This window comes from Chiloscyllium punctatum, chromosome 1 (assembly GCF_047496795.1).
Source record: "Chiloscyllium punctatum isolate Juve2018m chromosome 1, sChiPun1.3, whole genome shotgun sequence".
In the NCBI taxonomy this organism is placed as follows: Eukaryota; Metazoa; Chordata; class Chondrichthyes; order Orectolobiformes; family Hemiscylliidae; genus Chiloscyllium; species Chiloscyllium punctatum.
In genome coordinates this window covers 132,549,880-132,574,403 of record NC_092739.1, presented here as the reverse complement: position 1 = coordinate 132,574,403, position 24,524 = coordinate 132,549,880, and the positions used below count along the sequence as shown (strand labels likewise).

General features: G+C 40.3%; 1 protein-coding gene across 1 annotated transcript in view; it reads right to left on the bottom strand.

Annotated features, from left to right (window-relative positions):
* Nucleotides 1-3,938: 3,938 nt before the first annotated feature.
* Nucleotides 3,939-24,524, bottom strand: part of mex3c (mex-3 RNA binding family member C) — a 53,082-nt gene continuing 32,496 nt past the window's right edge. Inside the window, exon 2 of the mRNA XM_072574217.1 lies at nt 3,939-10,255. Within this exon, the coding sequence (XP_072430318.1) occupies nt 8,997-10,255 (1,259 nt within the window). The 3' untranslated portion in view covers nt 3,939-8,996. The remainder of the gene's footprint in view (nt 10,256-24,524) is intronic.

Below are 24,524 nucleotides of genomic sequence, written 5' to 3'. Positions count from 1 at the left end.
TCACATTGCTGGAAATGTATTGCAGGTAACCTAAAAGTTTGAGAGAAGAGCAGACATGTAAGCAAATTTTAGAGAAGTGTAAAAGTTAGAGGGTAGTGATAAGGCGGGGAAGTTGAAATCCTGCACTAACTGGGTAGTCATAGTGTGAATGGTTTAGAGTGTGGAATTCTTGAAATGCATCCAGGAAGCTTTTTAAGCAGAAGGTCCCACAAAATCATGGACAGTCCTGTACTTAAATCTTAAGGTGACAGAGCCAGGCAAGTGATGGAAGTATCAGTGGAGTAGCATTTTGTAGACGGTGATCACAACTCCATTAGATTCAAGATTGTTAAAGAAAAGGACAAAGATTGAAATGCAGTCAAAGTTCTCAACTGGGGAAAGACTGATTTTAGAGTCAGATGTACAGCATAGAAACAGACCCTTATCCAACCCGTCCATACTGACCAGATATCCCAACCCAATCTAGTCCCACCTGCTCGCACCCTGCCCATATCCCTCCAAACCCATCCAAATGCCTCTTAAACATTGCAATTGTACCAGCCTCCACCACTTCCTCTGGCAGCTCATTGCATATCCATACCACCCTCTGAGAAAAATTTGCCCCGTAGGTCTCTTTTATATCTTTCCCCTCTCACCCTAAACCTATGCCCTCTAGTTCTGGACTCCCTGACCCCAGGGAAAAGACTTTGCCTATTTATCCTATCCAAGCCCCTCATAGTTGCGTAAACCTCTATAAGGTCACCCCTCTGCCTCCAACCCTCCAGGGAAAACAGCCCCAACCTGTTCAGCCTCTCCCTATAGCTCAAATCCTCCAACCCTGGCAGTATCCTTGTAAATCTTTCCTGAATCCTTTCAAGTTTCACAACATCTTTCAGATTGGAAGGAGACCAGAATTGCACGCAATATTCCAACGGTGGCCTAACCAATGTCCTGTGCAGCTGCAACATGATCTCCCAACTCCTCTACTCAATACTCTGACCAATAAAGGAAAGCATACCAAACACTTTCTTTCCTATCCTATCTACCTGAGACTCCACTTTCAAGGAACTATGAACCTGCACTCCAAGGTCTCTTTGCTCAGCAACACTCCCTAGGACCTTAATAGTAAGTTCTGGATTAGTGGTGCTGGAAGAGCACAGCAGTTCAGGCAGCATCCAACAAGCAGCAAAATCGACGTTTTGGGAAAGAGCTCTTGCCCGAAACGTCGATTTTGCTGCTCATTGGATGCTGCCTGAACTGCTGTGCTCTTCCAGCACCACTAATCCAGAATTTGGTTTCCAGCATCTGCAGTCATTGTTTTTACCTCCTTAAATGTATAAGTCCTGCTAAGATTTGCTTTCCCAAAATGCAGCACCTCACATTTATCGGAATTAAACTCCATTGGCCACTTCTCCGTCCATTGGCCCATCTGGTCAAGATCCTGTTGTAATCTGAGGTACCCCTCTTCGCTGTCCACTACACCTCCAATTTTGGTGTCATCTGCAAACTTACTAACTGTACTTCTTATGCTGGTATCCAAATCATTTATATAAATGACAAAAAGTAGAGGATCCAGCACGGATCCTTGTGGCACTCCACTTTAGTAAGATATGATTTGGCCAGAGTGGACTGGGTGCAGATACTTGCAAGTAAATGCGTCTCAGAACAGCAGGATGCATTCACAGAGGAAGTAAAGAAAAAGGGTGGGACCATCAAATCCTGTAAAACCCTGTACAGGGTCGTATACAACATTGGCTCGATGGGAAAAAATGGGGGACACTAATGACAGATACTGAGGGCTCTAAATATCCAAAACCCCAGAACAGAATGTGCAAGAGGAAGCTTAATAAATATTGGAGGGTTAAAAAAGGGAACATGAAACTATTCTGGGAGGTAAAATTAAAGAATATCCCAGGTACGTTCAAGGTAAAAGATAACAAAAAGAGCAGGGCTCATTAAAGACCACCACAGCAGTGATTAGTGCATGAAGCAATGGACATAGTTAGGATTATAAATGCATATGGTGTGTTGATGTTCTGTAGTGACAGGAACAAGATGTCATTGGGAAAAAAAATAGACAAGAAAGTCTGCAATACATGGTGGCTCAGTGGTTAGCACTGCTGCCTCACAGCGCCAAGTTCAATTCCCATCTTGGGCAACTGTCTGTGTGGAGTTTGCACATTCTCCCAGTGTCTGCGTGGGTTTCCTCCCACGGTCCAAAGGTGTGCAGGGTCGGTGAATTGTCTATGCTAAACTGCCTGTAGTGTTAGGTGCATTAGTCAGGGGTAAATGTAGGGGAATGGTTCTGGGTGGGTTGCTCTTTGGAGGGTCCACACTGTAGGGGATCTAATCTAAAAGATATTAGTATGGACAGAGGGGAGGTTCAGAGTAACCTGCAAGACTTGCAAGCAGATAAATTTTCAGGCCGGATGAAATGTTAAGGGAGGAAAGTAGAAGCATCTGCAAAACATTAATTTCCCTCTGGGCACAAAACAGATGCCAGAGGACTGACAGTCAATGTAGTATCATTGTTCAAGGAGGGAGCAAGGGAGAACCTAGGAAATTACAGGTCAGTCAGTCAAACCTCAGGTGGTAGAGAAACTATTGGAAGCAATTCTGTGCGACAAAACAGATCTGCATTTGGAGAGATGGGTTTAATCAAGAACAGTTAGCATGGTTTTGTGAATGGAAACTGTATTCAAGTTGAGGTGACCAAGTGTGTATATGAGAACAATGCTTTGGATGCAATCTACTTAGACGTCAGCAAGGCTTTTGATAAAACTTTGAGAGACAGATAGCAAAGACAGGAATCCTGGAATCAAACATTTGGTAAACTGGATCCACAATTGGCTGAATGGTAGGAAGCAGAGGGTGGTGATGGTGGAGGGCTCCCCACCACCCATCTGGAAGTCTGTGTCCAATAGAATCAGGATCAATGGAATCATAGATGATACAAAAAAAATTGGTGGGGTGCTAAACAGTGAGGAAGATGGCCTTACATTACTGCATTTTATAGACAAGCTGATCAAATACAATTCAAACCAGTTAAATTAAAGAGATGCACCTCAGCAGGACAAACAAGGCAAAGGGATAGGAATGCTAGGACTCTGGGAAGCATCTGAGGATTCTTGGTGTGCATGTATTCCATCCTTTAAGGTATCAGGACAGCTGGATAAGTGGTGAAAAAAGGAAATATATTTATTACTCAAGATGGAGAGTTTAAGAGCAGGGTAGTGGGAATCTGGAACTTAGTGCCTGTGAGGGTGATGGAGACAGAGACTCAATATTTTAGTAGTATTTAGATATATAATTTGGCATCACAATTGTACAAGGCCATGCACCAAGTGTTGGAAACTGGAATTTGAATAGCTACGCAGTTGTGTTTTGACTGGTGTGGACTGAATGGGCCAAAATGCTCTTTTTCTGTGCTTTAAATCTCTATGACTAGAAGTCCTACCAACATGTGATAATGGCACGTTTTCTGGACAGGTTAGATTCCTGGTCAGCTATACAATGGGAAGAACGTTGGAGCCTTTAGTAGAACATTGAAACTTAGTAGAAGGAAATTTTAAAAAGTGTGCAAAAGATAGCAGCAAAGTTTGGGCAAAAGGGATAGGTGGACGATGCACGAGGCATGGTTACTTCTGGAACCTATCCAACAGGAATGTCTGTAGGTGGGCTAATTGAAATTCCAGATAAAGGACAGATTTGTTGTTAATGGAGCAAAAAAAAGGTAAATGGAGTTCGCAAGACCAAAAGGTGGTCTTGGTCCACATGCAGATCAATGATTAACAGTGGAACATGTTTAAGAGGATGAAAGGTTTTTATTTACACCATCTTGTGTTTTAGTAAATGCAGGCGAAACCTCAGCTTCTGCTTATGTTGTATGCAACCAAACAATGATTACATGGCATCAGTCACACTAGCAATTCAAGAGAAAACTACACAAAGACAAGAAATTTTAATGGAAACCGTCTTTATTAAGTAACTTTTAATATCAGAAAAATAAAACTCTTATAATTCTCTTTACAGCAAATATATATCAGTGCTTTGGCCACATTAAGTTAAAGGCCCTTTATAAAATATATGGTTTTAAACTTTACTCAATAAATTGAATTCATCTCCCTATCACTTCCCTACATATACATAACAAACGAGGTGTAGTAAAATTAGCAAATACTAAATTCTATTGGTATGGTTTGCCTTGCTTGGATTGTGATTTTGATATAAATAGTACACATACTGGTTATCCCCTTGGTTTGTCAATTATAGTGTACAATGCAATTTCAAGGTTTATAGATACAAAATACATGCTCAGTGAACATTCGTTTCATTATCTATTCCAAGATGGCAACTAGTGTTAATCTTAATACTGACATCAACTAGTCTACAAGCAAAAAGTAGCAGTGAAGTTACGCATTACATCATAGATGCCGTCAAGGCAATTCTCATACTGAAAAATCTCGAAATAAAAACCTTTATTTTTGTAAACTTTGAATACGAAATGTAACTTTTCAAGTGGAAATAAAAATAAAATTGTTTATCTACTAGATGAATATATCTATATTTACAAGTACAGAAGTTAACTTGCCCTTGTTGAGTGGAGAACAAAAACCATTTTTGTATTGAAATAATGCTGTTGTACGGCAGTACGAGAAATGAAATCTACTAGACCATCATCTTCCCTTTTCAAGCAATTCCTCTGCTGCCAATTTCCATGCCCCCTCCACTCCCCCATTATCTGAAGGTATTGGCTATTTGCCAAGATTGGGATTCACAGGTGCTGATTACTTCCCATCATATCGAAGTAGCCAGCAACTGCACACAAGCCTCAAAACTAAGAATGTTAGCAGGCTGTTCAATGGCAGGAAATTTGGTGTTATGTAACCACAATTAGATGCCAACACAGCTGCTGAACTTTCAGCTAACTGGGGGATGTCACAGAAGTGCCTCAAAAGTGCCATCAGAAGCCAAATAACTCACCACAGACACTGACCTTCCTGCTCTGTATGACACAACTGCTCAAAATGCTGAGACATTAGACCTCCACACAGTTTTGTTTCTTCTACATTATTAAGCACAGGTTTATTCAAGTCAAATCAATTGATTTAAGTGATTTGTTGCCCCACCCACAATTTTCTTCTTACTGTTATGCATCTTGCTCCAGGTAGGTGGTGAGAATAATCTGCATTGCAAACCTATCCCAACCTCTACTCAAAGTGCTAAGGTACATTACATACATAATGCATTTAAACTTCTAGCCTGGTTGAAGGACAGAAGTTCACTGAACTGATGCAGTAAATTAGTTGTTCAGGACAAAACTTTAAGCCTCTAAAATCCCTTCCTAATAGCACTGCAGTGTATCAACTCCATATCGAGCGCAGTGATTCAAATGTGGCCGTTTACCACAATGTTTGGAATTAGGAATTAGGAACGAACAATAAATACTGCCCACATCAGCAAGAGAATATATTAAACATTTATGACTTGAGGACCAGGTTACATTATTCTTGAGAAGGTTTAAAATTTAGAAGCTAATTTGAATCAATTAAATCCGGAAATTGTAAGCACTTCTATTGGTTCACTTCTGTCAGCTAGAAATACCAAGAATAAAAGAATTTACATCCCCTTCCAATTTCCTTTTACAACAATCTCACAGAATGAAGACCGTGAAAACACAATTAAAAATGAGATCTGGGAAATAAAGAAGAATTGTACAGCCTTATTTGTTTCAGAAACTGGAATGCAAAAACCTCTAGAAAAATAGTAAAACTAAAAATAGTGCCAACCTACATTTCACAGTTTAAAGACAGCACCTCCAGCAAACTGTCGAATGAAACCTATCACAGTAAGTTTTGAGCACAGATCTCTCTGGGTGACCATGATGTGAGGTAAAGGCCCATAGTCAGAGCTTCACAGAGATTGGGAAACCAAGTCATTTTTCTTGCAGAGAAAAAAATTCAAAGTCTGCAAACCCAACAACTCAAATGTACTTAGCCATCAACAGCTTTTGGGAGTTTCATGTAAAAACAATCTACACACTAGGAAGTTTACAAAATGCTTTATCTGAGAATATACAGTATACTGGGATTTTTTTGGGGTGGGTGAAAAAAAAGAACGAACCTTAAAGGAATCTATATTCTAATAGAGCAGCTGGCAAACTCCTTAAAGAAAGAACACAAGTTTTAAAAAAAAACAGAAGACTATGTAATTTACCACTTTCGACTGCAGGATGCTCCTAAAAATGTTTAGAAAGCATATTCCCTCTGTAATAAACCACTCAGCTGGTGCCCAGCTGTTTTGAACATTTAATGAATCTCCAAACTGCACTGTCCAATCTCTAGACAGAAGACATTCCCATGAAGTGGGTTTGATCTGATAAACTTGTATTTTGTAGTGATACTGATTTTAGACAGATGTTTGGTAGTATTTTGGAATTTTCCCAAGGAAATATTTAGAAAATAACATTCCAAAATCATTACAAAATTAGATAGCATTCCATATTTTACCTGTGGTGCCAACCTGATTTCGCGTTAACCATACACTTCACAATACCACATGCAAAACATATTATTAAGCACACTAAAAGAAAAAAGATTGAGCTGTGCATGTCCTGCTGCTAGAAAATCCATTATGAATCACAAATAAGGCTTTTACAACTAATACTAATCAGATAGATGCCCATACAACAACTTGCTGTCAGAATGCAAAGCTGATCTTGGATTGTTACAGATGTAAATCAGTTTGACTTATTTTTCTTAGACTATAAATAAAAACACAATCCCTAGTCAACCATCTAACAAGTCTAGACATGCTTTTTATTGGCGCATCTTCCCAACCACCCCCCCGCCCCCAAAACTGGATGTACAGGTTTCATCCCATCCAAATTCACCATTTCTATAGAAAGCACTCCTCTCCATATATAGATTCTGAGAAACGCAAAGGTGTATTGCTGAATTCATTAATTAGTCCTATAATAACCACCTCAATGGAACACATTAGGTCTCTGAACAGATTGAATTTCAGCAAATTATGTAATTCTTGAGAATCACTCAAGTATGGCATAAAGATGCCAAGTCTTTTATATATTAAAATGAATCCAAAATAAAATAATGCTGTTTTCCACAGGTCACACAATAAACCCAGTGCATCCAAAATAAGTAACACAGAAATGGTCCAATTAACCAACTGTTTTCCTCTCAGCAGCTATTAGTAGAGTTACTATTCAACAGCGAAGTCCACTACAATTACTACTGCTAAAGCAAGCAGTAGCTCTACATAGCTAAAGTTAAACACGAGAATGTCGGAATTGCTGGCATCACCTACATTTTAAAAAAGGTACCCTCAAAAAGCTACTAATTCGGGATGATCAGCACTTCAGCTGTGTGAACAGATCAGTTACCTTCAGTGGTATAGTATCAGTTTAGATGTAATGTGGCAAAATCTTGGTAATGAATACAAAGTCTTTTTAAACTGGTGACCCATAAATGAGATTCAAAAACTGCCAAAAAAAAACAACTTCATTCAGTTTCCTTAATGCAAGAATGAGGAAATTCTGAGGGTACGAAATGAGGCAGCACTGTGCACTTACTCATGGTTATAGAAACAGATCAGTTCAAGCTGAAGCTTAGTCATCCCTAGACAAATGACTCAAAAGGTTGCTGAAAGTTTGAAACCTTCAACAGCAGGACTTTGCAGCTACCCTGAAGGGAAGCAGCACATCATTGGTTACAGTCCAAAGTCATTCAACTGTTCCATTAAAGTTCCCCCACAGGAAATGAGCCACAAATCTACAGAAAGCCTCTGGGAGCTCAAACAAACCATGCAGAATGGATGCAAATTCCTTGGCTGATGATTGAGATCCCAAAACGGACAGGACAATTCCTCATTTCTCTCTTTCTACCCCCCCCACCCCCTCTTAAAAGCTGAAAACAAGTTGTTCCCTCATCTCAAAGTTAATAGGAGATTTCTTGGTTTTACCACACTGCAAATTATTTGTTTGCACATCCTGCACTTGGTCATCTTTAAGCTAGAAAGAAATAGCATGTATTAAGACGCGTAAAACAAGTAATACAACACAAAGTTGTAAAAACCTGGTTCAGTTTGGTTCTTAAATGTGTAATGCAAAATGTAACTACCACAAATGCAATTTTTTCAACATTTCAAAAAAATGTTAGGTAATTCAACATTAATCATCTAACAGTGAAGGGGAGAATAAGAGAGTGAACCTTTCATAACTCTGAGTTACCAGCTTAGAATTACAAATCTCTAGTGGAAAATTAAATAAAACTGAATGTTTCATATCCATTACACTATTTCAAGCATTTTACGCCCAATTTAACCTTTAACTATTTTCACTGCTCTACTTATAGCCCTGGATTGGGTCCTATGGTACCAGCAACCCTCTGGTATCTCATCCAAGTATGGCTATTGCGTGGAGTGAGGTAAGGGACGAAGAGGAGTAGTAAAGCAAGTCAACAGCCTGTTAAACTACTTGTTATTGGATATCACAATTTCCATGAACTACGGCCAATAGTTATAAATAAAGGGACAAAAACAACTGCATTGTATTTGCAGTAGAATCCTTACTGCTAGATTGTTAGATCAGTTAACTTGGTAGAGACTAAATCAAATCCCAGGGGTGGGGGAGATTAATCCAGAACAAGCATCCCTCAAAAATAAAAGGTGATGCAAGTGGCACAATTTAAAAGTTTTAAAAAGCTCAAGGGCCACTTTCACTGTCAAGTATATTTTTAAATCCTGCATGTACATCCGCAAATAAACTGACCCACCTTGCTTGGTGATCCATGAAATGAGTTTGTCTAACAGAAAACAAAAAGGTATTACCCAACTTTTAAAATTTACAGTAAACTCGTAGCCTAATCCTACGAATCCAACTACATAACAGTCACATTTTACCAATAGGAAGTTTTCAGACAAGTACCAACATACATTCTACCCTCCTTCCCCATCAATCATTCTACCCCACCCCTCCACCCACCCAAATGTCCATTAAGTTAAGAGTAGATGCGAATGGCCTGAGTAACAGGTGTGTTGCACACTGGACACTTTGGATCTTCCTTGTCACAGATTCGGTTGGCACACTCCATACAGAAATGGTTGTGGCCACATGGCACCAGAGCTGCAATCACTTCACTTTCAAAACAGACCACACAATCACGTTTGCCCCTGGCCATACCAGAGCCAGACGAGTCGGTGGGTGAACCAGAAGTAGTGCTACCATTGGAGGAGGAGTAGCTTGTACCATTAGAGAAGGCAGAGATATATACTGGAAGCTCAACTTGACTCGCCATGTTCAAAGGGTCACTACATGGCCGCCTTGCAAGGGGAAACTCTATGTTTTCTATAAAGGTTGGTGATAGGCGAGGGGTAGTGGGTTGGCTGTCACGGGCTATTGTACCAAGTGTCGATTCATTACCAAAGCCAATAGGATTTGCTTGTTCGAATGGACACCAGATCACAGACTGAGTTGTAGCTGGAAGAGAATCAAAGGCAGGCGATTCAAACCCCAGATCTTCAGAACTCATGGCTGTAAATGATTCTCCAAACCAGAAACCACCTGCACTGAATGGACTTGTTGGACTGAAGTCAGTCATCTGGTTACTTCCAAAGTAGGAATCAGTTGATCCACTGCCAAGAGAGCTCGAGCTGTCATTTCTGTAGCTAGACAGAAGTCTATTGCGGGTAGGAGGAATCGAGTTCATCTTCCCCCATGCAGATTCAAATCCACTGTTGTCAAAACTCACATCTGTGCCATTGGAATGGAAGTCATTTTCTTCATTGATTTCAATATAATTGCCCGTACGAACAGCAATGTGTGCTTCTATCTCTTCCCTGGCTCTATCAACATTTTCAGGCATGCCAGTCACTTCAAACACTGGCTCTTTATCACGGCTAGGAGTGACTATATATGTATGGGTTTGTTGCTGAATTCGCTTAATTGTAGCACCTTTGGGCCCTACCACCAGACCCACTACACGGTAGGGCACTCGTACCTGAATGGTGGTTTGCCCAGGTAGACTTGGGGTGCCAGGTACAGAGAGGCCAGCTAGTCCAGGTGTTGCCCCAGGCACTGCTCCATTTTTGTTTCTTGATGCACGTATCATCGAGAAGTGTTCTGCAGCTGAAATGATCTCTCTTTTAGCCATAGCAACATCCTCCTTTCTCCCAGTGACGACAAAAACAGGCTCCTCTCCTCTAACTGGAGTCTTGATGTAAGTGTTGGTTTTTGCTCTCAGGGCCTTGATTTTGCAACCTTCAGACAGTAAAAAGGATGGCAGGGGAGTGGAAAGAGGAAGAAAAAAAAAAGTTAGCAGATCTAAATATACAATAAAATAATGCTGTCTGCATTTTCAATGTATCAAAATTAGCTTCTCTCAAACAGCATTTCCTTTAATTTCACACTGTATAATCTACTTAGAAAAGGCTTCATAACAGCCAAAACAGCAATTCATGCACAAATAATTGCAGTCCATTCCCACAAAAGGACACAAAGCACAGTTAACGCATTCAAATTTAATCACTTCATTTGGCCAGTGTGAACAAGTGACAATAGAATCATGGGGAGAGATAAAGAGATTTTTAAAAATATAAATTTAGAACTATGATCTACACTGCAGTTAATATGTATAAAATTAGTCGATATCTCTGAACAGGTTGATAAGTAAATAAATGATAGGTACAGAAGTAGATTCTTGCAGTGCAATGGTAGCGCTTTTATCTCTAAGCCGAGAAATCTGGGTTCAAGTTCCACCTGCCCCAGCAATGTGTAATTAGCAACCTGCTCAGATGTTATGAAAATATCTATATGTACAGAATATGTGGGAATGTGGCATAGTGGTAGTGCCCCTATTTCTTAGCCAGGTGGTCTTCGTTCAACTTCCACTTAACCCAGAGCACTCAAAATATCTGAACATTATGATTTTAAAAAAACGTAGGTGCAGAAGAAAGGGGCTGATGGCACAGTGGTAATGTCCTTACCTCTGAACCAAAAGACCTGGGTTGAATCCCCATCTAGTCCAGAGGTGCACAATAACATCGCTGAACAGGTTGATTAGATATTTTCCTAAGAGGAGGGACTGCAAGGTTCTTGAGCAATTTGACATTGGGAGTGAAGTGGTACTGGAGGTTTCAGCAGGCTTAAAAGTGGGCAAATACCCAGATACAGATGAGTTGTATCATCCGATGCTGTGGATAGTGAGGGAAGAAATTACAGGGGATCTGACCCAATTTTTTCTAATTCCTCTCTGGCCACAGTTACCAAAGGACTAGATAACAGCTAATGTGGGTAAACTTCTCAAATGTGGGTGGTAGAGATAAACCAGGTAATTACAGACCATTGAGTTTCACAACAGTGGTAGGGAAACTACTGGAGAAAATTCCGAAGTAGAGAATTAGACAATAGACAATAGGTGCAGGTGTAGGCCATTCTACCCTTCGAGCCTGCACCACCATTCATTATGATCATGGCTGATCATCCTCAGTCAGTATCCTGTTCCTGCCTTATCTCCAGAACCCTTGATTCCACTATCCTTGAGAGCTCTATCCAACTCTTTCTTAAATGAATCCAGAGACTGGGCCTCCACTGCCCTCTGGGGCAGAGCATTCCACACAGCCACCACTCTCTGGGTGAAGAAGTTTCTCCTCATCTCTGTCCTAAATGGCCTACCCCTTATTTTTAAGCTGTGTCCTCTGGTTCGGGACTCACCCATCAGCAGAAACATGTTTCCTGCCTCTTCACTTGGTCAGTCAAGTCCATTTGCCCATTTTTAAGCCTACCAAAACCTCCAGTTCTATTTCACTCCCTATGTCATACAGCTCAAGAAACTTGCAGCCCCTCCTCTTAGATATTTTCCTAACCAGCCTGTTCAGTGATGTTATTATAGTCAGCATGGCTTTGTCAGAGGGAGTAGTTCAGCTCTTGCAAGAGGCTAGATAAGCTTAGGTGGTTTGCTTTGAGAGAGAATGATGATGATGGAGAGAGATAGGATTGATTTGCAGCAGATTAAGGGCATGGACAGGGTAGATAGAAAGCAGTTGTTCCTTCAGTTAAAGGGTCAATAACAAGGGTGCATAATTTTCAAAAAAAGGTGAAAGGCAAAAAGTTGAGAGGGGATTTGAAGTAAATTGCTTTCACCCAGAGAATGCACCGCCTTGGAGGCTGTGCATTCCAGATTCCCATCACACTTTGAGTGAAAACAATTTTCTTCAAATCCTCTCCAAGTAAACAGGCCCAGGGGTCTCTTCTGTATGAATCTTTGATTCTAACACTCCTCTGGTGATTGAGATTGTCCAGAGTTCCTCTATTCCACCAAATTTCTGATTTATTGCTGCTCCTGGATTTAATGATATCTTCTAATGAGCACTGAAAAAAATTATGTTCATTTCATCTGTCACATCTTTTCTTCCCCATCATCAATTCTCTAGTCCGAATTTCTAAAGATAAACACTCGCTTTGTTAACTCAAAATTTATAGAAATTCTTACTGTTTTAATATATATCTGGCTAGCTTTCTCTCATTTTCCTGTCATTTTTAAAAAATATATTCACTGTTCAATCATCGAATCTGCCATGTCAGAAAGCATATATTGTGTTTACTCTGAAAAGATGAAATGTCCTCTTAAATACCTGCCACTGCAACCTAAATTTATCAATATATTTTAGCCACTTCTGTTTTTATGCTTCATAATATTCTTTATTTCAGTGTTTAAAAAAAGGCTTGCAAAACTCTCCCAATGCAAGATTTAAATATAAACTTTATCTGCTGGTACTTAGGGGTGCCTTCACAATGAGATCATTCATTTATCTTCCTTCATCAGAATCCTAACATTTGATAATTCATGTTCTGCTAGTGCAGACCACTAATAGGCCACTGCATTGTATCACAGACTGGTCATGCAAAGGATGTACTGTCATTCCCCAAAATAGAGAAAATCCCATTAAGCTAGGCATCTCTTGCATAAATTTTTCATTAGCATTGATCAAAAATAACTAACTATCACCAACTCAGGCTCAAGTATATAAATGCCCATGGTCCTACTCTCATTCACCAAAACAATCTTGGAAGCAAAGATAACCATCAGCCTAATTCTCAACAAAAACACAGTCTTCATAAATATCTCTTGCCCTTTCAATAAACAAAGAACTCATGCGCCTCTATCTTAAGGAGCCATTTGATAGCAGTATATAGAGTGGTAGATGATCTCATGCAAGGGTCAGCCTCTGACTTAGGCCAAAGAACTCTTATCCTTTCTACTTATCTGGTGTATAGGGAAAAACAATGACTGCAGATGCTGGAAACCAGATTCTGGATTAGTAGTACTGGAAGAGCACAGCAGTTCAGGCAGCATCCAAGAGCAGTAAAATCGACGTTTCACGCAAAAGCCCTTCATCAGGAAACCTAGTTTTTGAGGGATTGTTCATCAGATTTCAAAAAGTTTCTTCATGTACAATTCTTCAGCCACATAGTGCAAATAAGAAGTCATAAACAGAAGTTATAATTTTCTGATGTTAGATCATGCTGCAAAACTGTTAAAAAAAACCAAAGAATTGCAGATATTGGAAGTCAAAAATTGCTGGAAAAACTCAGCTCAGGCAGGATCTGCAAAGAGAAAGCAAAGTTAACATTTTGGGTCCAGTGGTTCTTCCGGCACTACCCTCCCTTCCCATCTTAAACTTCCTTTAGAAGTGTTCCTTTGTACCACCCTAGTCCTAAATTGGGGTATATAAGCAGGGAGATCTTGCTAAAACTATACAAGGCAATGGTGAAACCACAACTGGTCAATTCTGGTCCCCCTGTCAAAGTAAATGTATAAACGGGGTAGACTCAGTGGGCTGAATGACTTACCTCAGTTGCTATATATTATGATTACAACTGATTTCAGTATTCTTATTGTCTCTATTGAAACTATTGTGTCGGCTGTGAACAAGTTGGTGGAAGGCCAACATATACAGCAAAGTACTAATGACAGTAGAAGTATGATAAACCTCAGGAATGTTGTAAGTACATTATGTTGCTGACACTGCACCATGCCTCTTTCCAGATGTGTAAGCACCTTCCTGTAAAGTTCGCTAATAGACTAAGGGAAGGAAAGGCGAGAGAGAGAGAGAGCGCGCGAGAGAGAGACACAAAGAGAGAAATTGATTTAATCGGGACCTCAAGAACTCCTTCAGATAATCCGATATTTGGATAATTGATATGCGGATAATAGAGGCTCCTCTGTATTTTGAAAGATCCAATTCAAAACCGAACTATACAGTAAGTAGAAAGGTCCTGGGAAAAACTGACGTACAGAGTGATCTGGGTGTTCAGGTCCGCATTTGGAACACTGCGCACAGTTCTGGTTGCCACACTACCAAAAGGATGTGGATGTTTTGGAGAGGGTGCAGAGGAGGTGCACCAGGATGTTGCCTGGTATGGAGGGTGCCATCTATGAAGAGAGGTTAACTAGATTAGGATTATTTTCATTAGAAAGACAAAGGTTGAGGGGGGACCAAAATCATGAGAGGTATAGACAGGATAGATAGCAAGAAGCTCTCCCCCTCCCCCCAGAGTGCGGAGCTCAATTACTCGGCATCATGAGTTCAAAGTGAGAGCAAAAGGTTGAAGAGAGATATGCATGGGGAGTTCTTTATGCAGAGGATGGTGGGGGTCTTTATCATTTAAGATGTATCTAGACACATACACGAATGGGCAGGAAGCAACGGGATACAGATCCTTAGAAAATTGATGGCAGGTTTAGAAAGAGGATCTGGATCTAGGAGAGCCGAAGGGCCTGTTCCTGTGTTGCAATTTTCTTTGTAGTTGTAAATCTGGATTCTGTTCACCATTTTCCTCTGACCATGATAGTCATGTTACTGCCTTGTACTGACAATCCTCTAACATCAAGGCGACACATTAAGCAAGATGAAAGTTGTTTTTGGATTAGAAGCTACAATAGGTACTCAAATCATTCATGTTACAAGGGAGGGGAAAGAAAAAATTCAAACGAATTTTATACGAGTCTAGCGTTCTTGCACAATCAATAAAGGAAATGTATGGATGTCCTTCAACAGAAGAGGGTTTTTTTAGAATGATGCCCAAACATATTTCCTAAGTAGAATGCCTCCGATTTACCTCCAAAATACAAGGGTAAGCCATTTCTTAACACATTCTTTTAACCACTGCAAAGTAAACTATTTTTTAAAAGGCTGATGTTTACGGACATTATAAAAACTATATTTCTATTAAGTGGCTTCTGATATTCAATTATTAATTGTTCATCTTAAAGTATTCTATTAACAGCTTAGAGACATTTTTAAATAGGTTTTCCACTTCAGTGCAGAAACATTCCACTATGATATCAGATCTTGCACTGCTGATATACATCCATTTTTAATTTAGATCTTAATTTGGACTAGTTGGCATAGCAAAAGTTACTGCTGATGCTGGAAATCTGAGAGTTCCAGTGATCGATTGGAATCTTCCTTCAACCATAATCAGGCGAAGGGCAGGAAACACAAGTCAAAGAGCCAACTGGATCTGCAAGAGCTGTGCTCTCAAATGATTAATTTTAACACTACCTCCCTGCCATAATTTGGAGATGCCGGTGTTGGACTGGGGTGTACAAAGTTAACAATCACACAACACCAGGTTATAGTCGGAAGCACACTAGCTTTCGGAGTGACACTCCATCAGGTGATTGTCTGATGAAGGAGCGTGGCTCCAAAAGCTACTGTTCTGCCAATTAAACCTGTTGGACTATAACCTGGTGTTGCGTGATTTTTAACTTCCCTGCCATAGACATTCAAATTCACTTTCCCTTTTAAATGATATAGGCAAGAGCCATCTGTGTCCATATTTTCCTTTGCATAGCTTTGAGCACATTCATCCCAGGCCCCTCTGATCTCCATTTATCACCTCCTGACTGCTTTCAGGTAGTTAAAAATCAGTGTATGCAAATGGTATTACAAATCTTACTGTTGTATTGCAATATATTATAGTCACTGGACTCAAGTGTTAACTTTACTTTGTACCCACAGACCTGTTAAGTTTGTCTAGCAGTTTTCGTTTCAAATGTCCAGCACCTGCAATTCTTTAGTTTTATATTATTACAGCATTTGGGTAAATGTTGATCTACCTGCAGGTGCTGAAACTGTTATATCTATTCATAGGTCTGTCACCTCCCAAAGTCGTCTTTTGAAAAGTGGTACCTAGCATTTGTACTTCAGTGACCAAGGAAACTTGCACCTTAATGGCATTCACTAATGTGGAATTTCCAAAATGGAAGCCAAAGTAGACAGATTTACACTGATACTTTCAGTTCTTTGACTTCTTCCCTCCTCCAAAAGGAAAAACTTCAGGGAATGCTGGTATTTCCTGTTGTTGACTGCAGATATCTTAATAATTCATTGTGATAATTATGCATTATTTAAGTCCTAAAGAAATACTTCATGGCTAAGTGCTATTCAAGAAATCAATTAGTTAAAGCACCATAGCTTCCACTGTGCATTAGCAGTCAGTTGAACAAAAGAGAAAATAACCACAAATTATCTGCAGCTTTTAAGTCGCTTTCAAAATTTTGTTTGGAGAAAGTTTAAAAAAATGTCACAAATTATCCAAATGCTTTATAAAACAAATTCCTGACAAGGGTTGCGACTGCTTGATAATTACAATGAAGTTTCAAACATTAGCCAGGAAAGTACATTAACCCTCAAGACTAGATTTGTATCTGCTTGCATCAATACTTAAATGGTATTACTTGTACAAGAACACGCTTAACAGATCAGCTAAAACCTCAAAATGGAAAAAAAACCCACATGTCCATCTGTGCCTTTTTAAAAGCTCCTTGCTCAAACACCTACACAACTCAAGCATTTCTTCTTAAAGCATACTAATCTTGTCTGCTATACAAATTTAATACACAATTTTTCTGACAATTATTACCTCAATAGCTGGGGTATTTTAACAAATAACTGTTTTTTCAAATTTACATGAATAATACTTCCCTTAATGATATGTGCATAAAATATCTGAACAGGACTTAGTTTAGGAGCCAGAGTTCTCTTAAGTGCAATGGTAGCGTCCTGACCTCTGGGCTAGGAGACCCAGATTCAAGTTTCACCTGCTCCAGAAGTGTGCAATACCATTTGAATAAGTTGATTCGAAAAAATAGCAGCTTAGGAGTACTTTGAATTTTAGGTAACAATACTGACAAATATCCACTTCCAAACCATCTGATTGCGTGTCAGGGATTTTTAATTGCCCAGTTCAAGCATAAGTGTATATCACATTAAATTTCTACAAAATAGAATGGATACTGTGCAAGGTACAAGTGAGATGCACCTCAGATAGACAGTTGCCAAACAAATACTGAAATTCAGAAAAATAAAAGTTTTACTATTTGGCAACAGATTGCCATTTTGATAGGTAGCTTGCCAGATTTGGGTCAATGAAGTAAGTTTGCTTGGTAGGGTAGCATTTCAGTGAGCTAACATAAAGCTATGGAGTAGCTAGGTAAAATTAGATGCCATTAGACAATGGGAGAATGGACGACAAGTCAAAAAAATTGAAGTGTACAAACCTCGAAAGATTGTTCAGTTTTACCAAACCACCTATAACTCAAGACACCATCCACTCAGGCAGCTATTTTAGCATTTAAAAATGCAAACTACTTCACAAGTAGGTGCAAAGGAAAACAAAATAATGCAACAAAATCAAATGGGATAACTATAAAAAGTACCATTAATTTCAACACTAGCTAAAGCCCTACTTTCAGGTGACGGTTGGGATGATAAAGTTGTCAATCCTGAGAGATTTTCAATATTTGAGAGAAGCACAAAGATATGGGGAAAAAGTAATATAAATGGACTGATCTTTGAGAGCAATGACACATACCTGGTATTCCAAATGCTCCCTCCTGCATTATATTATTCCATGATATGAAAGTTACACAAATGAAGGTAAAGGATGTGAAAATAGGAAGTGGTATTAAAAATACATATTGAAAAAGCCCAGTTATATTTGGAACCTGTCAACACTGCTTCCTCAGGGCTTCATATAGAAGCAGTGCACATCTCAACCTAATAATTTTTGAAGCGATTCAGTCAACATACACGAAAGTACTGATTTGACACTGTTGGGCGACAACTACAGACCGACTAGGTCTGGCTTCTTTCCATCCTTATCTTTATAAAAAAGACCCTCTTACTAGCACAGTGATGTTAAACCTTTATTAACAGTTTCACTCTTTCCCATTTTGCTTATTCTCCCAAACGTTGAATTATTTCCAGCCTTGGCCATCCAGCAACCATGTTTCCATCATGGTAGTTGGATAATATCCATATCTCTTTCGCAATTCATCTGTCATAATGCAAATGTTGCATTATGTTGCATGCAGGTATTTAGATTTAACAATGGTATATTTTCATAATTTTTGTTTGACCCCATTTGATGTTGGTCCTAGTTTCTGCTGCCTTACAATTTTGCTTACTACTTTTCTTTTTGCCATTACTAGTTGTGATCCTCTATCTCAACTGGCTCTCTTTTTCCCAGCCCTCTTCAACAGGAATAATATATATATTTTCCCAAGGAAATGTAAGACATAGGAGTGGAAGTAAGGCCATTCGGACCATTGAGGCCACTCAACCATTTAATCACGGCTGATGGGCATTTCAACGCCACTTACTCACTTTCCCATAATTCCCTAAATTCCTTGTCTATATTTTGGAAGGACAGAACTGATATTTTCTAATCAACCTGCTCCGCAATGTTATTTGACACATCTGGAACAGGTGGGACTTGAACCCAGGCCTCCTAATTCAGAAGTAGGGACAGTACTACTGCACCACAATAGACATACCCCTGCCAAGTGTAATGCTTCTTTTACCAGGTCCTACTTGCCCCAGAAATCTAAAGCAGTTGTTCTTAAGCGATCTCTGTAGACACATTCATATACTATACTTTATTTCTGCACTTAGTAGCACTTGGCATCGGGAGAAATCCCGAGATTACAGCCTTTGGACTCCTAATTTTAAATATCTTTCATAGTTTTCTAAAATCTGCTTTAAAGGCCCTCATCCTTTTTCTGTACTTGTCATTGCTATTGATATAATGACCTTTGGCTGTTCACCTTTCCCTAAGATTGATATGCAACGGCTCAATGATAGGTCAAACTTCTGAACTGGTCACTCAAACAAAAATACAATACTGCAGATACTGGAATTCTGAAATAAAACAGAAAATACTGGAAAAATTCAAAGAAACTGACTTCTTCATTCCTGAAGTCACAATGGATTCAAAACATTAACCACATTTCTCTGTGAGAATATGTATTAGTGCATAAGCAGGCAGGGAAAGAGTTAAGTTCTGAGTTTTGAGAAACAAGAGGCTCAGTTGTGCATGACTCAGATCAGATAAGAACTTACAGTTAACAATGGGTTACTGAGAAAGATAGCAAAGCATTCATTATGTAGAGCCATTTAACACAGGACAAAGAAAATACACAGCCCAGGAACAGGCCCTTTGGCCCTCCAAACCTGAGGTGATCCAAGTCTACTGTCTAAACCGGTCGCCCAAATCCCAAGGTCCCAGATATTTCCTCTCTCACCTCCCTCAGCAACCTGGGATAGATCCTATCTGGTGCTGGGGATTTGTCTACCTTAATAAGCCTATCCAACACATCTTCCCTACTTATGTCAACGTGATCCAGACTAATCAAACTCCTATCTCTAATTTCATCATGTACCTCCCCTCAGTGAACACTGATGCAAAGTAACCATTGAGAATCTCACCCATTTTCTCAGGTTCAACACAGCCTTCTTTCTTATCCTTTAGTGGACCAATCCTTTCTCTAGTAACCTGCTTTTTTCTTATACAAGAATAAAAGGCTTTGGGATTCTCCTTAATTCTGCTCACTAAAACTATTTCATAACCCCTTTTGGCCCATTCGATTCATCATTTAAGACTGGCCCTACTCTTCCAATATTCCTCCAGGGCCCGTTCTGTTCTTAGCTGCCGGAACCTTATGTACGTTTCCCTTTTCCTCTTGGAAAGTTGAACGATTCCTCCTGTGATCCACTGTTACGGATCTTGCCTTTCCTATCCTTTACTTTCAACAGGACATGCCTATCCTGCACTGTCTTTGAAAGCCTCTCTCATATCAAACATGGACTTCTCTTCAAATAGCTGTGTCAAATCCACATTTCCCAGCTCTTGCCTAATTTTGATATAATTGGCCTTGGCCCAGTTTAGTACTCTTCAGTGGCCACTCTCATCTTTGTCTATGAGTATTCCAAAACTTGGAGAATTGTGGTCACTGTTCCCAAAGGAATCCCCCACCACCTGGTTTGGCTCATTCCCCAACACCAGGTCCAACATGGCATGTTCCCTAGTCAGACTACTGACGTACTGCTCTAGAAAACTCTCCTGGATGCTCCTTACAAATTCTGTCCCATCCAAACCTCTGAGACTAAGTGCATCCCAGTCAATGTTGGGAAAATTAAAATCTCCCATCACTATTATCCTGTTGTCTCTACATCTTTCCATAATCTGTTTACCTATTTGTTCTTCTACCTCACGCTCACTGTTGGGAAGCCTGTAATACAGCCCCAGCAATGTAACTGCACCCTTATTTCTCAGCTCCACCCATAATGCCTCACTACCCAAGCCTGCATAGTGTCCTTCTTTAGCACAGCCATGATATCATCTCTGACCAGCAATGTGACTCTCCCCCCTCCTCCCTTTTACTTCCCTCCCCTGTCCAGTCTGAAGCATCCGTATCCTGGAACATTTAGTTGCCAATCATGCCCTTCCTTCAACTACGTCTCTGTGATTGCAATAACATGATACTCCCAGGCACCAATCCAAGCCCTAAATTCATCTGCTTTACCCACTATACTCCTTGCATTACAGTATATGCACTTCAGGCCACCAGTTCTTTTGTGTTCATCTGCTCTCCGCCTATTCTTTCCCTTATTAATGCTGTCTTCATGATTCTTACAATCTCCAGTTCCCACCTCACTGTCTACTTTTTTGTTATATTTCAGAATTGATCAAAAACAGACCTTGAGAGACTAAGTCAAGCAAGTATGGGAATTCAGCATGTAGGAGCGACAAACCTCCACTTTGAGCAGCAATTCCAAATTACTTGCTACCTATGTTCATGAGAAGATTAGAATGATATATATTTTCAAGTCAGGATGGGAAGAGACTTTAAGGGAATTTACAGGTGGTTTTTCCGTGTATTTTTTGCTCTTGTCCTTCTGGATATAGTAATCATGGTTTGGTGCCTTGGTGAATTTTGTTGTGTATCCTGTAGATTGTACACACTGTTACTAAGTGTCAGTAATGGAGGAAGTGAATCTTGTGGATGCCAATCAACCAGGCCATTTTGTCCTAGATGGTGTCACACTTGAACACTGTTGGAGCTGCACTCATCCAGGCAAGTGAAGAGTGTTCCATCAGACTCTTGATCTGTGCCTTGTAGATGGTGGACAAGTTTTGGAGACAAGACATTGTTTGTTGCAGGATTTCAAGCTCTTATAGTTTTAATTCAGTTTCTGGTTAATGGTTAGCTCTTGGATGGAGAGAGGGGTTTCATTGACAATAACACAATTGAATGTGATGATGCAATAGTTAGATTCTCTTCTTGGAGATGGTCGTTACCTGAGTTGTGTGCCATATAAATGTCACTTGCCATTTGTCAGAGCAAGCCTGTATATATCCAGGTCTTGTAGCGTGTGAATATTTTATGATGACTCAGTGAAGCAATTCAAATGATGCTGAACATTGTTCACTCAGCAAAATGGAGTGATGATCATTGATGATGTAGCTGAAGATGGTTGGGCCTGGATATTACCTTGATGACTTCTACTTCTGAGCCAAGAGGCCAGGTTCAGGTCCCACCTGCTCCAGAGATACATCAAAACATCTGTGAACAGGTCATTAGAAAATTATCTACCCTGAGAAACTCTTGCATAAATGTAATGGAGCCAAGGTCAACAACCTCTGTGATACTAAAGGGTTAACTTGCTCTAATGACCACAGTTTAGATCAGAGTGGTGCAGGTCAGGCAGTATCAGAGGAGCAGGAAAATAGACGTTCTGGGCAAAAGAGCTTCATCAGGAATAGAGGCAGGAAGCCTCCAGGGTGGAGAGACAAGTGGGATGGGGGGCTGGGGAGAAGGCAGCAAAGAGTACAATAGGTGAATAGGGGTGGGGATGGAGGTGACTGGTCAGAGGGGAGAGTGGAGCAGATAGGTAGGAAGGAAGATCGGCAGGTAGGACAGGTCATGAGGACAGTGCTAAGCTGGAAGGTTGGAACTGGAGTGGGGGGGGGGGGGGAAGAAATGAGGAAACTAGTGAAGTCCACAGTAATGCCCTGGGGTTGAAGTGTTCCAAGGCAGAAGATGAGATGTTCTTCCTCCAGGCGTCGGGCAGTGAGGGAGTGGCGGTGGAGGCAGCCCAGGTCCTGCATGTCCTCGACAGGGTGGGAGGGTGAGTTAAAATGTTAGGCTACGGGGCAGTGGGATTGATTGGTGCAGGTGTCCTGGAGATGTTTCCTAAAGCGCTCTGCTGGGAGGCATCCAGTCTCCCTGATGTAGAGGAGACCACATCGGGAACAGATACAAGAAATGACATTGGCGAATGTGCAGGTGAAACTTTGATAGATGTGGATGGCTCCTTGGATGGAGGTGAGGGAGGTGTTGTGTGCACAGGTTTTGTGATTCCTGCAGTGGTAGGGGAGGATGCCAGGACAGGAGGGTGGTTTGTTGGGGAGCTTGGACCTGACCAGGTAGTCACAGACCTGCTCTACTGACCTGCAGGAAATTGGGTGTCCCGAGGCTAGGGTGGGATGCCTCCGACTTACAGGTTGTAAGAAATTACATCACTGCCCATTATTCAGAGCTATTTACATGGCCATTCACAAGCCTACTTACATTTTTATCCTCTATTCAGAAACCATTAAGAACATTACAGTTGGAATTTGACTACTCTGTGGTTAAAAAAAAATACAATTCACATCAGATTTGGCCACTAAAGGGACAATTTTCATGACATTGTTTCTGGACGTGATGTGGTCACTACTTTGTGTCTCAAGTGGCTGTGAGGGGGAGATGGGGGATTGTCTTGTAAGCATTACTGACTGTGATGTCAAGATTTTGTATAAAGGAAGAACTGTTTCCTTTGTTTAGAGCGCTTCCCTGGACACGCCTTGCAAGGATGGTGAAGAGTGTTTAGGGTTTCTCCAACGCTTGTATTGTACTGTGCTTAATAAAAGTGCTTGTTCACAGAAGTTGGCATTTGCAGTTGCATTAAGTGCGTAAGGATCTCCGGAAAAGAACTTAACACCTCCACCACCTAGGTGACCTTTAAGGCTTCCCTCCCATCTCCCCTTATGCCTTTAAGAAGTCTTCCTCAGCTCTTGACCCAATTCATAGTCATCCAGACTTGCTTCTTGTCTGCACCAATCAGACAACACAATCTGACCAATTTGTCAGCATTTGGCCGATATCCCTCTAAACCCTTCTATTCATATACCCATCCAAATGCCCGTTATAACTTTAACCGCTTCCAAAACTTCATCTACACACATCACCTGCTGCCCTCATAAAGAGTTAACTAGCCAATTTCCCTTCCTAGCTGCCATGTTAGCAGTCTGTCACCGTAGGTTCTTTATGTCAAAGCTGTTCAAATCGGAGGTCAGATTTCTTAAAAGAAGCCAAGCTTTGATTTGTCAATCTTCAACAGTGTCATCTCATCTTGAAAGTTTATCTTAAAGTCCTTGAATGAATGGGCCAAGTTTGTGCCCATATTTCTAATTATCTTTCCAAATCCCTTAAATAGAGTCAACTTATAAATGCCATTGTGCAAGACAATTAAAACTATCCCTTCTTGTCCTTAGTGACCTGTCTACAAGCTTTGACATAGTTGATCACACCATCCTCTAATGTCTCCTACCTAACCACAGCAAGAGAACCATGTATTTCTTTGAAGTCCCAGTCCTGCAGTTATCTCCATTACCCTCCAAGGATTTATCAATGCATAGTCCTGTTTCTCATCAACATGTCTGAAAACATACTACCCCTGTAAACATTTCAGCATGGACAAATGCACCCAAATTTACTGCACTCTGATCTTCTCTGACCCCTCTACTATTGCTAAATTTACCTAGCTTTCCCACCCTATACTGGATAATCAGAAATATTTTCCAATTAAAGTTTAGAAAGATTTAACCTATTTTCCATAGACACTTTTGTAAACACTGCTCCATTGCCATCAAGTCCATCCCAGCCAAAGGCAACCCTGACTGTTATTAGCTGCCCAAATGCCATCCCGTGCCTTGCTATTTTATAATCCTTTTATAAAAGCATCTTTCCATGTTTTATTATGCTGAAAAATAATGTTAATCCAAGTTACTGTTATTTGAATTTAGTACAAGGGATGAGGGAATAGGCAAGTTAGCAAAACTGGTTTAGATGTAAGGAAGTCTTCCTTGGGTCACTAAATAAGTAGTCGATTCATCCAACAATTCCTGATAATGCAGT